Source organism: Schistocerca serialis, chromosome 3 (assembly GCF_023864345.2).
Source record: "Schistocerca serialis cubense isolate TAMUIC-IGC-003099 chromosome 3, iqSchSeri2.2, whole genome shotgun sequence".
Classification (NCBI taxonomy): domain Eukaryota; kingdom Metazoa; phylum Arthropoda; class Insecta; order Orthoptera; family Acrididae; genus Schistocerca; species Schistocerca serialis.
In genome coordinates this window covers 109364702-109379345 of record NC_064640.1, presented here as the reverse complement: position 1 = coordinate 109379345, position 14644 = coordinate 109364702, and the positions used below count along the sequence as shown (strand labels likewise).

Genomic DNA, 14644 nt, shown 5'->3' with positions numbered 1-14644 from the left:
TCCCCACTCCTCTCTCTCTTCCCCCCCCCCCCCTCCCTCTCCCTGTGTGTCTTTTGTGCGCGCGTACGCCGACTGCACAGCGACTTTTATGTTTCTAAGTGCTTGTGACAATCTTATTCTCTACGAATTACGAGTAACTTAGATTGCAATGGTCACACAGATAATGTTGTCGGGAAAGCAAACCAAAGACTACGATTTATTGGCAGAACGCTGAGAAAATGCAACAGGTCTACCAAAGAGAACCACATCACTCTTGTTCGCTATCTTGGGAGTGACGGAGGACATCAAAACAGTTCAAACAAGGGCAGCTCGTTTTGTATTATTTGAAATAGAGGACAGAGTGCTATGGACATGACACGTGAATTGGGCTGGCAACAAAGGCGTTTTTGGGTGAGGCAGAATCTCCTCGTGTAATACCAATCACCAACTTTCTTAGATTGTGAAAATATTCTGTTGGCGCCCATATACATAGGGAGAAATGATTATCACGATAAAATAAGACAAATCAGAGTTCGCACAGAAAGGTTTAAGTGCTCGTTTTTCCCGCGCGCCGTTTGAGAGGGAACGGTAGAGAAATAGCTTGAAGGTGGTTCGATGATGCCTCCTCAAGGTACTTAATAGTGAATTGCAGACTAATCATGTAGAATTTAGATTAAGGGTACTGGTTCGTGAACACAAGGGGAAATCTTGAAAAATTGGTCAGTTATCTAAACGGTGTAAGTCAAAGAATAAGAGTTGTAAGCCCACTTAATGCTGAACACCTTTTATGAGATATTTTGGGAACTATTTGACATATGAGTCATAGAATTTAGTCAAACACTTTTTTCTGCATTGTATTTTGTGTAACAATTGAAATAAATCGTGTTAATTATTTATGTAAGGGATAGATGCGCATTTCTCGTAATAAAATCAAAGTAGAAGCTTTATATTTTTTTCTGGAAATTCCTTTCACTTTTAAGCTTAAAGTAGAGATTTCAAAAGGATGTTGCTGTCATAAATTAGAGTTCAAAATTTTTTACATAATGAACGTCTATAATTTCAGTAATTAACTCTGTATTTTCTTAAAAAGGTCTTTAATTTTCAAACCTAAGTCATATGAATCGTCTGCTTTTTATTTAAGGGGGAACGTATGCGAAGCTGCAATACTTGGAAGAAAACCTATAACATCCTACGTTTTCAAGGCAATGTGACTAAATTTGGCACAGTTGTTGAGGAATGTTATATGGATACATACATAAGTTTTCATGCTTATTGAAGTTGTGTGTTTTTAATTATAAACAATTATCGTTTTTTCAAGAGAGTGAGTACAAATATTCGTCTTTTTAAAAATCTGGTACAACGAAATTCATGTATTTTTGTACAAAGTTTGATATACCATTTTTACAAATATCTGTGGAACAGAATATCTATATCTTCTTTTCCTAGATTTTTACAGCTATCCTAATTTCTTTGAAAAAAAATATACTCAATCTTAGGGCCATTCTCTTACAGAAATTTCTCACTATTGCAGTAAATGAAACTTCCTTCCACAGAATGTTTCACTATAGTAGTAGCTAATTGCATGCTAAATTTAAGTACTATAATGTCAGTGATTTGTGTGGAAAAGGTACACAAAGTTGGCAAAATGTAAGTTATGAGAAACCTGAAACAAAGATTTGACAGTGTTTCTTTTACGCCTCACCTTATCTATGTGAACTAATGCAAATCATATGCATTGTCCTCCTCTTCCTCCTCAAGCAGTCTTTTCTTTACATGCCCTGATAGGTTAACCTGATTTTCAAATTGAGTAACAATAATGCTCAACTGCATCAATTCTCCTGTTATCGATTTCCTTCAATATCGACAGTGTGAAAGCATCTAGTTCAAGTGCTAGTCTATGTGAACAAGTGCTGTCCTGGGGGAATGGTTTTCCTATCAGAAAGTTGTGATTTTCATTATGATTTTGAATTTTTGCATTCACACACTTTTGTAGAAGTTATGGGTCTGATAAACACTGAAATATTCCCCACATTGCATAAAATTAGAAGAAAACACCGCAGGAATAAATGTGAGGAAATACAGAAAAACAAAGGGTGTGGTCTCGTGCAAGCTTTTGTTAGTTAATATTTTTATCACTCTTAGAAGTGGAATTGGAATGTGAAATTTCAATACCATGTAGTAAATGAAGATCCAATAAAGGTTTTCACAATTTTGGTAGCTTTCTTCGTAAGTCACCCCCTAAGTATGTTTTACGACAGTATACAAAATTTCAGTCCTCTGTCCCTAGTAGTTTTTAATCTGCGTGTACCAAAACATCAAAAAATGAACTTCTGGGAAATTCAAGTTAAAATTTAAAGCATTTCTCACTACCTGCCCTGCGTAACATTGCGTCCCACGTCCATAGTCATCTAGTTTCTGATGTTCCCTCGATTTTATTTTCCAGAGTTCTTCTTATTCTTACTTCCAACACTGATCTCTCCGCTTGGAAGAGTCTCCTGCGGTCGATGACAATTAAAATTATTTGCATATTTAGTGCACTAGTCCCATCAGTTCCATAAACTTAACCTTGACACTTCACCATCACTGAAACATAGCAGGGCATCCAGCATACCTGTTTTCAATGTATGAAGTCCTACCAGAGAAATTTTTGGTGTACATTCCAATATAGAGTTGTTAAAACTCTCACTTTGGTTTTGAGTCCTAACATGTAATTACTTCTTTCACTAGGGATGGCCTGCAGCTCAACAGGTATGGGAAGGGGAGGCTGGCAGAGCTTATAGGTGACAGTTACTGGGTGGTGGTAGGATCACTCATGGAAAAATTCCTGTAGTAGTTGGCGTTAGAGCTGCACCTTTTTTAAATTGAAGTCAGCAGATAGGTATACCAGCTTAAAGGAATCCCCTCTAACTAAGAACTCACCTTCAGAGGATATCATGTTTCCAAGTAGAGAAGGAATTAGCACGTTTCATCAAAATGTAAGAGATATTAGAGATAAAGTTAGTGAACTGCTTACAGATATTGACTCTGGAATTATAGATATGTCGGAGCACAACTTAAATAATTAGACAATTCAGAGGCTTCCTTTACCGGGATACAGATTAGCTGGCTGTTTTTCAAGGAGTTCCTTGCGTGGTGGGATAGTGGCTATGTACATAAAAAACATTATTCCATTTGAGTCCATAGACGTATCATAGCACTATGCTGAACAGATATTTGAAAGCTGTGCAGGGGCAGTTGAATTTAGCGAAACTAACCTACTAATTGTTGTTGTTTATAGGACCCCTAACGCTGACTTCAGTGAATTTCTGCCCAAGTTAGAGATGGGTCTTGATTCACTTTGTAGGAAGTACCAGAAATTGCTTATATGTGGTGACTTCAGTATAAATTTTGTATATGATGGTGGAAGAAAAAGGATGTTAGTAAATCTCCTAAATTCATGTGATCTGATGCAGACTGTGTTTTTTTCCAACTAGGGTGCATGGTAACAGTAACACAGCCATAGACAATATTTTTATTCATTTCTCATTACTAGATGGACATTCTGTTAGTAAAAGGGTGAAAGGACTTTCAGACCATGATACACAAATTTTAACACTAAAATGCTTTTGTACTCAAACAAATGTCACATGTTATTACAAACTATGTAGGGAAGTTAATCCAACAGCAATAGAGAGTTTTTTTAAACCTTCTCAAGCAATAAGAGTGGCAGGATGTTTATAGTGCCAATAAGATAGATGACAAATATAATGCTTATCTTAACAGATTTCTCATGGTCTTTGAGAGTTGCTTTCCATTAGAACGTTCTAAACGGGCTACTAGCAGTAAAAGGCAGCACGGGTGGCTGACTAGTGGGATAAGGATATCACTTAGAACAAAGAAGGAATTATATCAAAATGTTAGTAGTCACAATCACGCTACAGTATCCCAATACAAACAGTACTGTTAGGTGCTTAAAAATGTTATTAGGAAGGCAAAGAGTATGTGGTATGCAAATAGAATAGCTAATTCACAGGATAAAATTAAAACCATATGGTCAGTTGTGCAGGAAGTGTCAGGTCAACAGCACAAGGTCGACGATATAAAGTCAGTTCGTAGTAAAAATATTTCTGTTACTGATAAATCGGATATATGTACTGTATTTAACAATCATTTTCTGAGCATTGCTGGTGAATTAAATAAAAATTTAGCTTCTACAGGGAATCATATAACTTTCTTGGCAAATGCCTTTCGAGATTGATGTCTGAAATACTCCTCTGTGACACAGAGAAGGGGGAGGCTGAGTCAATAATTGAATCATTGAAGACTAAGGACTTTCATGGTTATGATGGAATGGCTTGCAGAATATTTAAGTACTGGGCTGCACATATTAGCCCTTTATTTACCCATATTTGTAATTTTTCCTGTAGGAATGGTCAGTTTCCTGAACGATTAAAGTACTCAGTAGTAAATCTACATATAAAAAAGGAAGAAAGGGATAATGTAGACAATATTAGATCTATTTCTATGCCATCAGTATTTCTAAAGTTATTGAAAAGGCTTTGTATGTAAGGATAATTGATCATTTTATATAACACGATTTGCTATCAAATATACAGTTTGGCTTTAGAAGTCGTTTAACAACTGAAAATGCTATATTTTCTTTTCTCTGTTAGGTACTGGATGGGTCAAACAAAAGTTTCCGAACGCTAGGCACATTTTTTGATTAACTAAAGCGTTTGATTGTGATGATCACAAAATATTGCTCCAGACGTTGGACCATTATGGAATATGGGGAGTAGTTCACAACTGGTTCACCTCCTACTTTAACAACAGACAATGTTGAGAATGGCTGTGATGTGGGGTCTGAGTGAGATACGGTCAAGTGGGGGGTGCCCCAGGGATCAGTGTCGGGAGCACTCCTGTTCCTTATTTATATAAATGATATGCCCTCTAGTATTATGAGTAACTCTAAAATATTTCTGTTTGCTGATGACACTAGTCTGGTAGTAAAGGATGTTGTGGTGTGCAAAATTGGCTCGGTTTCAAATAGTGCGTTTCATGACCTAAGTTCATGGCTTGAAGAAAATAATCTAACGCCAAATCACAATAAGACTCAGTTTTTACAGTTTCTACCATACAATTCAACAAAACCTGACGTTTTAATTTCACAGAAATGGGTATATGATTAGGGAAACTGAACAGTTCAAATTTCTAAGTGTTCAGATAGATAGTAAACTGTCGTGGAGAGCCCACGTTCAAGATCTTGTTGAAAGACTTAATGCTGCCATTTTTACTATTCGAACGGTATCTGACGTGAGTGATAGTTCGACACGAAAATTAGTCTATTTTGCTTACTTTCATACGCTTATGTCGTATGGTATTATACTTTGGGGTAACTCTTCCCATTCTAAAAGGATATATTTGGCTCAGAAACGGGTGGTTCAGGGAATAAGTGGTGTAAGTTCATGAACCTCTTGCCGGCCCCTTTTCGCGAGTCTGCGTATTTTGACATTGACCTCTCAATATATATATTCCTTAGTGTCATTTCTTGTTAACAATATTAGCTTATTCCCAAGAATAAGTAGCTTTCACTCAGTTAATACGCTGCAGAAATCAAACCTACATTTGGATCGGACTTCCTTAACTCTCGTGCAGAAAGATGTGCAGCATACCGCTGCATCCGTTTTCAATAAGCTACCACTCGATTACTTAGCAGTAATCCATGCGCTTTTAAATCGCAACTGAAGTGTTTCCTCATGGGTCACTCCTACTATTCAGTCGAGGAGTTCCTTGAAGAATTAAGCTGATTCTTGTTGTAGTTTTGAATAAGTTTATTTAAACTTATGGATTGACTTTTTTCGGGTTCATAAACATTTTATTTTTATCGGTTATTACTTTTATGTTGTAATTTCATGTACTAACGCGTTCCATGACCTAGGAGATTTGCTCCTCAATTTGGTCCTACGGAACTTGATTTGTAAATAAAAAATAAAAATAATCTTGTCACTAAGACATTAGAGACTAAAAAGTCATAAAAATAACAAACAAGTGAGAAGAAAATTATTTTTTTAGCAGATCTGTCTGCGTGACATGAAGGCGTCGTTATGTGCCCAGACGGTTTTAAATTCCTCTAATTTATGGGATTTCTTCGGTGCGATTTTCTCGAAGTAAACTTATTTTGGTTAGAAAATTATAAAGAATTTTTTAAGACAAAAATTAAAAAGGCGATATTTTGGCAGTTACTAATGCACAGCCGGCCGCGGTGGCCGTGCGGTTCTAGGCGCTGCAGTCCGGAACCGCGGGACTGCTACGGTCGCAGGTTCGAATCCTGCCTCGGGCATGCATGTGTGTGATGTCCTTAGGTTAGTTAGGTTTAACTAGTTCTAAGTTCTAGGGGACTGATGACCTAAGATGTTAAGTCCCATAGTGCTCAGAGCCATTTGAACTAATGCACGTAACTCAGTAAGGTACTGAAATAACACTGAAATTATCGTTTATATGTTCCACAGCGTTGAAAAATTTTCATTTTTTCTTCATTTGCGTGGCCATAGTGTCCGTAGTTGCTTTACAGTTCTTGATGGTATTTTTGTTCTGTCGTTGCAGCTACAAAAATGCATGATTTTTTTCGCCAGACGTGTTTCGCTTTGAGGTAAAGCATCATCATCATCAGTGGTGGGGATTTTCGGTTTATTTCTCGCTTACATCGGGAAATGCCGCTTGCTATCACAACGTTGTTCTTGTTCGTTACACACTATGATTTTGGTCTAATGTTTAGTTGTTCTGCAGCACTATGCACTTCTTGTGTTTTTCGCAACCCACTTTTATGCACACCACTGTATTCTGTGTACAGAAACGAACAGAATGCAGTGGTGTGCATCAACGTGTGTCGTAAAAATAATAAGAAATGCATAGTGCTACAAAGCAATTAAAAATTAGACCAAAATTATCAGTGTCTAACGTAGAAAAACAGCGATGTGCTAGCAGACGGCATTTTCCGATGTAAGAGAGACATCAACCGAAAATCACCACCACTCATGATGCTTTACCTCAACAAAGCGAAACGCGTCTGGTGAAAAAACTCACTAATTTTTGTAGTTGCAACGACAGAACAAAAATACCCTCAAGAATTTTAACTTTTTGTGTTTTGAGCTAGTTTGAAATATCTTGTCCTATATTTTTAGTGGAAGGTAGATATTTTTCGTTGAGTATATGTTTCCTATCCACGAATGCTGTTTATTGCACACATACCTCAATACCGTGAGGGTTAACCATTCGCTTATAGCCCTGATAATAAAAGTGTAATTTTGTTAAGAAACCCAAGAATTACGTACTAACCGACACAAGTTGCTGTGGGCCCGGTAAGTGTAGCAGTAAATCCATGTTTACATCTAACAAGGAGACGAAGACAGAAACTAGGTACAATGCGATATTCTCAAAAGTGGAGCGTTGGCGCAGGCTATCGGATGAACTGACTGCCAGTTTTCCTCAAGAGCATAAAAGAAAGCTAAAGTTATTTCCCCGATCCGACTTAATGGCCATTGTAGCAATGTGGCGATGTGATCTGCGACAGTGAAACTTTCTTCTGACTTTTCATTCACGGATGATGGAGATGATTTTTCCCAACGTACCGTCTTATATTTCTGTATTGTTAGCTTCAGTGCCCTTCAAAGCTCATACCGAACAATTTGGGACAGTGTTTTCTCTACCACTGCAAGTCCCAGCTCGCCCAACCCACACTTCCCTTTATTACCAGACCGCCGACTCGTTCAAGCCTCAGTATGTGCTCTATCATCCGATCTCTTCTTTTAATCAAGTTGCGCCATGAATTTCGTTTTTGCTCAGTGTGATTCAGTACCTCTCACATGTTATTCGATGTGGCTGTCTGATCTTCGTCATTCTTCTGTAGTACCGCATTTCAAAACATTCTGTTCTCTTCCTGTCTGCGCCACTCATCGTTCTCGTTTCAGTTCCGTATCAGGCTACACCCCAGACAAATACTTTCAGGAAACACTAGAGAATAACTCCTTGTAAACTCTCTTCCCTTAGCAATACTATCGAAACATTTTAAACATGTTAAAAATTTCACAGTAATATCCACAAGTCACGTAAATTTCAGTTTGTGGAAGTGTCCTTCTAGGAGCACGTTAAAAACTATTACAGCACGTAATGATCTTAGCAGGTAAGGTAAGTTTACAAAAAGTAAATATTTTATGCTCATACTTTCTTGGGGGTAAGAGTAGAAGACTAGGACGTCGTCGTCTAGTACGTCCCATGAACTATCCTCCATTTAAATGAAACAAATAGCTGTTTATTTCTCGATATTTATTCTTCATGTTTTTTTTGTACAGTATCCTCACAAAGCCTTACAAACTCATTTCAGTTACTTTGCTGACTTCTGAACATGACAAAATACGATCTTTAGATGGGCTAGCCAGAATTTACTCAAAATGCCCCTGGACTTACGAGAACTGAAGTCAGAGTAATCACAATAACATCTGAGAACCAGTTGGCTCGCTTTTCGCGTATTTATAATTTCTATATTTACGCCAGAAGCTTCTCGAAGGTTACAGTCTCTTAATTACAATAGTTTAGCCCGCATCTCGTGGTCGTGCGGTAGCGTTCTCGCTTCCCACGCCCGGGTTCCCGGGTTCGATTCCCGGCGGGGTCAGGGATTTTCCCTGCCTCGTGATGGCTGGGTGTTGTGTGCTGTCCTTAGGTTAGTTAGGTTTAAGTAGTTCTAAGTTCTAGGGGACTTATGACCATAGCAGTTGAGTCCCATAGTGCTCAGAGCCAATTACAATAGTTTCATAATCGGAGTATATATTTAAATAAAAGTGCGTATTTTCTTGTGCAGAAAACTTAGGTTTTCAAATTAATTGCATTTTTTGATCAGAAAAGCTGGATTAAAAGCCACATACCCCCGAACATACGAGTTTTTTTGACAGAACAAAATTTTTGCTTGCTTGCAAGCAGATATGAATTTTCAAAGTTGGTGTGTGACAATGTCCATAGTTTTTATCCTGATGCGTAGTTGCGACACACACGACTGCTTGCTGACGCAACTACATACATTTGAAGATGACCCAGGAAGATCGAAAGTAGTCATACATTTAAAAAATGTGCAACTGGAACTGAAAAATGAGATGCGAGTATAACAGGATAAAATTTTTCTTTGTAAACGTTACGTAATACGATCTGCTTATTTTGTAATTTTATTTTATATTTGTTTCAGTAAATTGTTTTTAATAAAGCTGTTTATGTAATTCCAATCGGGAAGTTGAAAAAACTGTCGAATAACAAATTTCTACTTAATACTGTTTAAATTACGATTTTCCACAAGATCGTTAAACACCAAGTGCCTAATGATATATTTAACAGAATGTATGAATAAAGAAACCCATTACTAACTGCAGAGACATTTACTATTGTTTCCTTTTAGTGTGTGTGTTTATTTCATAATTAATAATAGGGTGACGAGCTTCGCTAAAAAAAAAAGTACTGTGTTTACGTATTACTAACTGAAAGGAATGCTCACATTAATTGCTGAAATCTTTAGATATAGTTTTTACTGTCGGGTGGTTATAATTAAAGTGCAGTTATTCACAGAAGTCCAATGTGGGCCGTAATTATCGTGTGGCAGTGGAACTTGGTAGATATTTTAATGCGTTATTGTGGAACCAAATTAAGTTGCAAAATAATTAGTTGCAATTTCGGTCACCAGGTGCAAACCTGGCGCTGTGGTTGCAAGAAGGACGTACAGAAATGTTCCCATATGTAATGGGTTAGGAACGGGATGTGGGCGGAAAAGATCAAACAAGTGAGAAAGTCATAGTGTTCATTTTTATTATTAATCTCCGCTAACACAATTTGTTCAGTAAGAAGACCAGGGACATCGAGGAGACACTGTACAGCGCAAGATTTGCACCTGGTGGCCAAAATAGGAACTATCTTTTTTCCAACGCAAATCAGTTCCTTATTAACGCATTAAAATATATACCAAGTTTCGGTATCATACGATAATTAAAGCTCACACTGAACCTCCGTGAGTAGCTGAACTTTAATTAGAACCACCCGGTATATCTGTCCAAAAGTATTGCGTTATTCTATCAACGTGTATCTAAAGATACGCACGAAACCAGTATGCAACACTTCGTAATTGAAATTTAGTATTTCCCCTGATGCCTTACAACCTTGATAAATATAACAGCTAATGACGGTACAAATGTGCCGAAACATGTTTAAGCATAAAATCGTATAGTTGCTTGTTTGTAGACGGACGTGAATTCCCGTAAGAAAGCGAATGTAGTTCATACTGTATCATTTGGTAAATTACGTTTCTTGGCGTTGCAGAAGCGACAGTGAGAGACGGCGAAAATGTTGCGGCTGAAGCTGAGCGACTCTGCGCGGATGCTGAAGAACATGGTGATGCTGGGCGTGTCGTTCATGGTGCACTTCACGGCGGTGCTGGGCGCCACGCACCTGCAGAGTTCGATCAACAAGGCGGGCGGCGTGGGCACGGCCGCACTTGCAGCCCAGTACGCCGCGCTCGTCGCTTCCAGCCTCTTCCTCTCCGTCTTCCTCATACGGTGCGTCTGCTTCTCTCTCATTCGCCTTTACAGCGTTTGAGTACTTATGTACACTGACGACCCAGAACATTACGACCACTGCCCGCCGCGACGTTGGATGACGACTGGTGCCGTTGCGGGCACGCGGCACACTAACAAAAGTACACTACTGGCCATTAAAATTGCTACACCAAGAAGAAATGCAGATGATAAACGGGTATTCATTGGACAAATATATTATACTAGAACTGACATGTGATCACATTGTCATGCAATTTGGGTGCATAGATGCTGACAAGCGAACCTCCCCATCGCACCCCCCTCAGATTTAGTTATAAGTTGGCACAGTGGATAGGCCTTGAAAAACTGAACACAGATCAATCGAGAAAACAGGAAGAAGCTGTGTGGAACTATGAAAAAATATGCAAAATATACAAACTGAGTAGTCCATGGGCAAGATAGGCAACATTGAGGACCATGTTAGCTCGGGAGCGCCGTGGTCCCGTGGTTAGAGTGAGCAGCTGCGGAACGAAGGGTCCTTGGTTCAAGTCTTCCCTCAAGTGAAAATTTAATTTTTTTATTTTCGCGAAGTTATGATCTGTCCGTTCGTTCATTGACGTCTCTGTTCACTGTAATAAGTTTAGTGTCTGCGTTTTGTGACCGCACCGCAAAACCGTGCGATTAGTAGACGAAAGGACGTGCCTCTCCAATGGGAACCGAAAACATTTGATCGCAAGGTCATAGGTCAACCGATTCCTCCACAGGAAAACACGTCTGATATATTCTATACGACACTGGTGACGGCATGTGCATCACATGACAGGAATATGTTGTTGACCCACCTAGCTTGCACACTTGGCGAATGTGTAAAAAGATTCTTCTACTTTGCCTGATTTAGGTTTTATTGTGTATGTGATAATCACTCCCAAAAAGTGATTAAAAACATAAGTTTGTCAGATAATAATTGTCTGAAAATAAAAAATTAAACTTTTCTCTCGAGGGAAGACTTGAACCGAGGACCTCTCGCTTCGCAGCTGTTCACGCTAACCACGGGACCACGGCACTCCTAAGCTCACAATGTCGTTAAAGTTGCCTATCTTGCCATGGACTACTCAGTATGTACATTTTACTTATTTTTTTCATAGTTCCACACAACTTCTTCCTGTTTTCTCGATTGATCTGTGTTCAGTTTTTCAAGGCCAATCCACTGTGCCAACTTATAACCAAATCTGAGGGGAATGCGATGGGGAGGTTCCCTTGTGAGTAATCAGAACCCAGAACAACCACCTGTGGCCGTAATAACGGCCTTGATACGTCTGGCCATTGAGTCAAATAGTGTCTGGATGGCGTGTACAGGCACAGCTGCCCATGCAGCTTCAACACGATACGACAGTTCGTCAAGAGTAGTGACTGGCGTATCGTGACGAGCCAGTTGCTCGGTCACCATTGACCACACGCTTTCAGTTGGTGAGAGATGTGGAGAATGTGCTCGCCAGGGCAGCAGTCGAACATTTTCTGTATCCAGAAAGGCCCGTACAGGACCTGCAACATGCGGTCGTGCATTATCCTGCTGAAATGTAGGGTTTCGCAGGGATCGAATGAAAGGTAGGGCCACGAGTCGTAACACATCTGAAATGTAACGTCCACTGTTCAAAGTGCCGTCAATGCGAACAAGAGATGACCGAGACGTGTAACCAATGCCACCCCGGATTATCACGCCAGGTGATACGCCAGTATGGCGATGACGAATATACGCTTCCAATGTGCGTTCACCGCGATGTCGCCAAACACGGATGCGACCATCATGATGCTGTAAACAGAACCTGGATTCATCCGAAAAAATTACGTTTTGACATTCGTGCACCCAAGTTCGTCGTTGAGTACACCATCGCAGGCGCTCCTGTCTGTAATGCAGCGTCAAAGGTAACCGCAGCCATGGTCTCCGAGCTGATGGTCAATGCTGCTGCAAACGTCGTCGAACTGTTCATGCAGATGGTTGTTGTCTTGCAGAGGTCCCCATCTATTGACTCAGGGATCGAGAGTGGCATAAGAACAGTGGTCGTAAGAAGATCCGAACCGGAGACAGAAAACGGAAACGAGTGGTCACGCCGTAAGTGACGGTCGGTTTAAAATCCGACAGGAATTGGTATTGTCAATTAATGCAGGTTCTGTTCAACAAGTTTCCGAGCGAACGTTGCGAAGGAAACCTCTGGCAATGGTCATTTGGAGTCGGGTGCCTCGCAAAAGGCCATTGATAACAGCCGCCACATTAAACTGCACGTCTTCCATGTGTCAGCCATCACAGAAGCTGGACAGTGACTGATTCCAGGTGTGTAACGCGGTCCGAATCGTCGTGGTTTTGCCTCTTTGTAATTGATGGCAGGCGCAGAGTGCATCGAAGTCCGATTGAGGTGTTTAACCCGCAGTGTGTGGACGTTGTTGTACAAGCCGGAAGTAGTTTTGTGATGTTTTTGGATGCTTTTCGCAGCATGACTTCGGCCGTTTGTGAACATGAACCGGGATGTTTATTTCAATGTTCGCGGTTATCAAGAATGTCCCTTTCTTCTACATTTTCTCGACGAGTATGCTGTAGACATTTATGTATTATAAAAAACAGTGTTGTTCACGTTCTTGTTTTGTAGAATATTCGTGTACCGCATCGCACCTGGACCGGCCGGATAAAACCCAACCTAAATTAATAATGTTTGAGACTATTTGTAGCACCAAGTGAATAGTACGTAGAAAATCAGCATCCCTGCATTTTAGTAGCACTAAGGTATGTAACTATCAGTGAGTTGCTTCAAATGGTTATAGCATACCTAAAGATACAAAATAAATGTCTTCTTGTCCATTATCAAGGATAGAGGCGGTGTTGCATGGTCCTCGTGTCCCCTGGGTGGACTTTTTGGTCTGGCCTGCGTATTTGAGAGTTGCAGACCTTGGAAAAGACATTGGACAAATACAAAGCAAAATAAAACGCCCAGACCTTCAGATGTGTAGGGTCACACTAACTTCAGAAGGAGCAGATGAAAAGATGTATTCTATAATGTGCGACTAGGAAAGGCCATGTGCAAACAGTTGAACTGTAATTTGTGCATTAGACCTACTATCATCAGGGGAAAGACGAGATTCCTTATGTTAGTCGTTCACAGAGTTTTTTCAGTATGGGTTTACGAAAACGAAAAAAAACTGAATTCAAGAAGAAGCAACTTAGATAATATTTATGGAGTGTGGGAATTGAAAAACAAAGGGAGACGCAATTATCACGGAATGCTCAAGTGACGCAGTTACTGGAGGGAAGGCTTAACCTGGAAATGGATCCCTGAGAAGAGAAAAACAAGGTAAACCTAGGAAAAGATGGACGGAGGGAACAACAGCTGCTCGGCAAGAGGCAGCTTACAGGAGGAGCGGTGGCAAAATAAGAAGGGGCTTAAGGTGCGACAGATGGCGTTTGATGCCGTCAAGATGGTCGCCTCATAGCTAGATAACGTAGCTGCACAGCAGAATGCTAGATAAACTGCAAGGAAGTCTAATTATTTTAAAAGCAATTTTCATTAGAATAATAAACAGCTATGAATTTTTCCTCGCAATATTTAACCCGAGGCACAAATGAGTTGAAAGGGAGGATTAATCAATTTAATGGAAGTGAATGTCATACTATTTTAGTTGGGGGAGAGAGAGAGAGAGAGAGAGAGAGAGAGAGAGAGGGAGTGAGTTTGTCTGTGTGTGGGCGGGCGCGTGGACGCACACGTGCGCCCGCCATCATGGACGTTTGATGCAACTAAGAAACACACAGTGTAGCAATCTGTAATACTGTTCATACACTTCAGAGTAATACTAGCTGACAAACGCAGTATTGCCCGGGTATCCTTTGTGCCAATTTTCTATCAGAAACAAAAAAAAATTAAACTGTAGTGAAGTATCGAAAAAATTTCATTTCCATGTTTTCATGAAAACACCTTTGTGGCTATGAAACAGTCGTAGAAGCAAATACGTATACTGTATGAGCATAAAATCCAAATACCATGATCCCGCCCAGATTCTGTACGCTGGGCGCAGCTTCGCGTGTCTACAACGCGGTTTTGTAAATGTCTCTATGGCAACGCCTCTTTATAGCTCTA

The 14644-nt window shown here is 39.9% G+C and overlaps 1 protein-coding gene across 3 annotated transcripts in view; it reads left to right on the top strand.

Annotated features, from left to right (window-relative positions):
- The window catches only part of LOC126471539 (UNC93-like protein), a 417881-nt gene that overhangs the window by 237622 nt on the left and 165615 nt on the right, over positions 1-14644 (top strand). For 2 of the 3 annotated variants that reach the window (XM_050099764.1, XM_050099765.1), the window contains exon 2: positions 10309-10544. The exons of the other annotated variant lie outside the window; for it this stretch is intronic. In XM_050099764.1, coding sequence (XP_049955721.1) covers positions 10333-10544 — 212 coding nt within the window. In that variant the 5' untranslated portion in view covers positions 10309-10332. The remainder of the gene's footprint in view (positions 1-10308; positions 10545-14644) is intronic. 3 annotated transcript variants of the gene reach the window in all.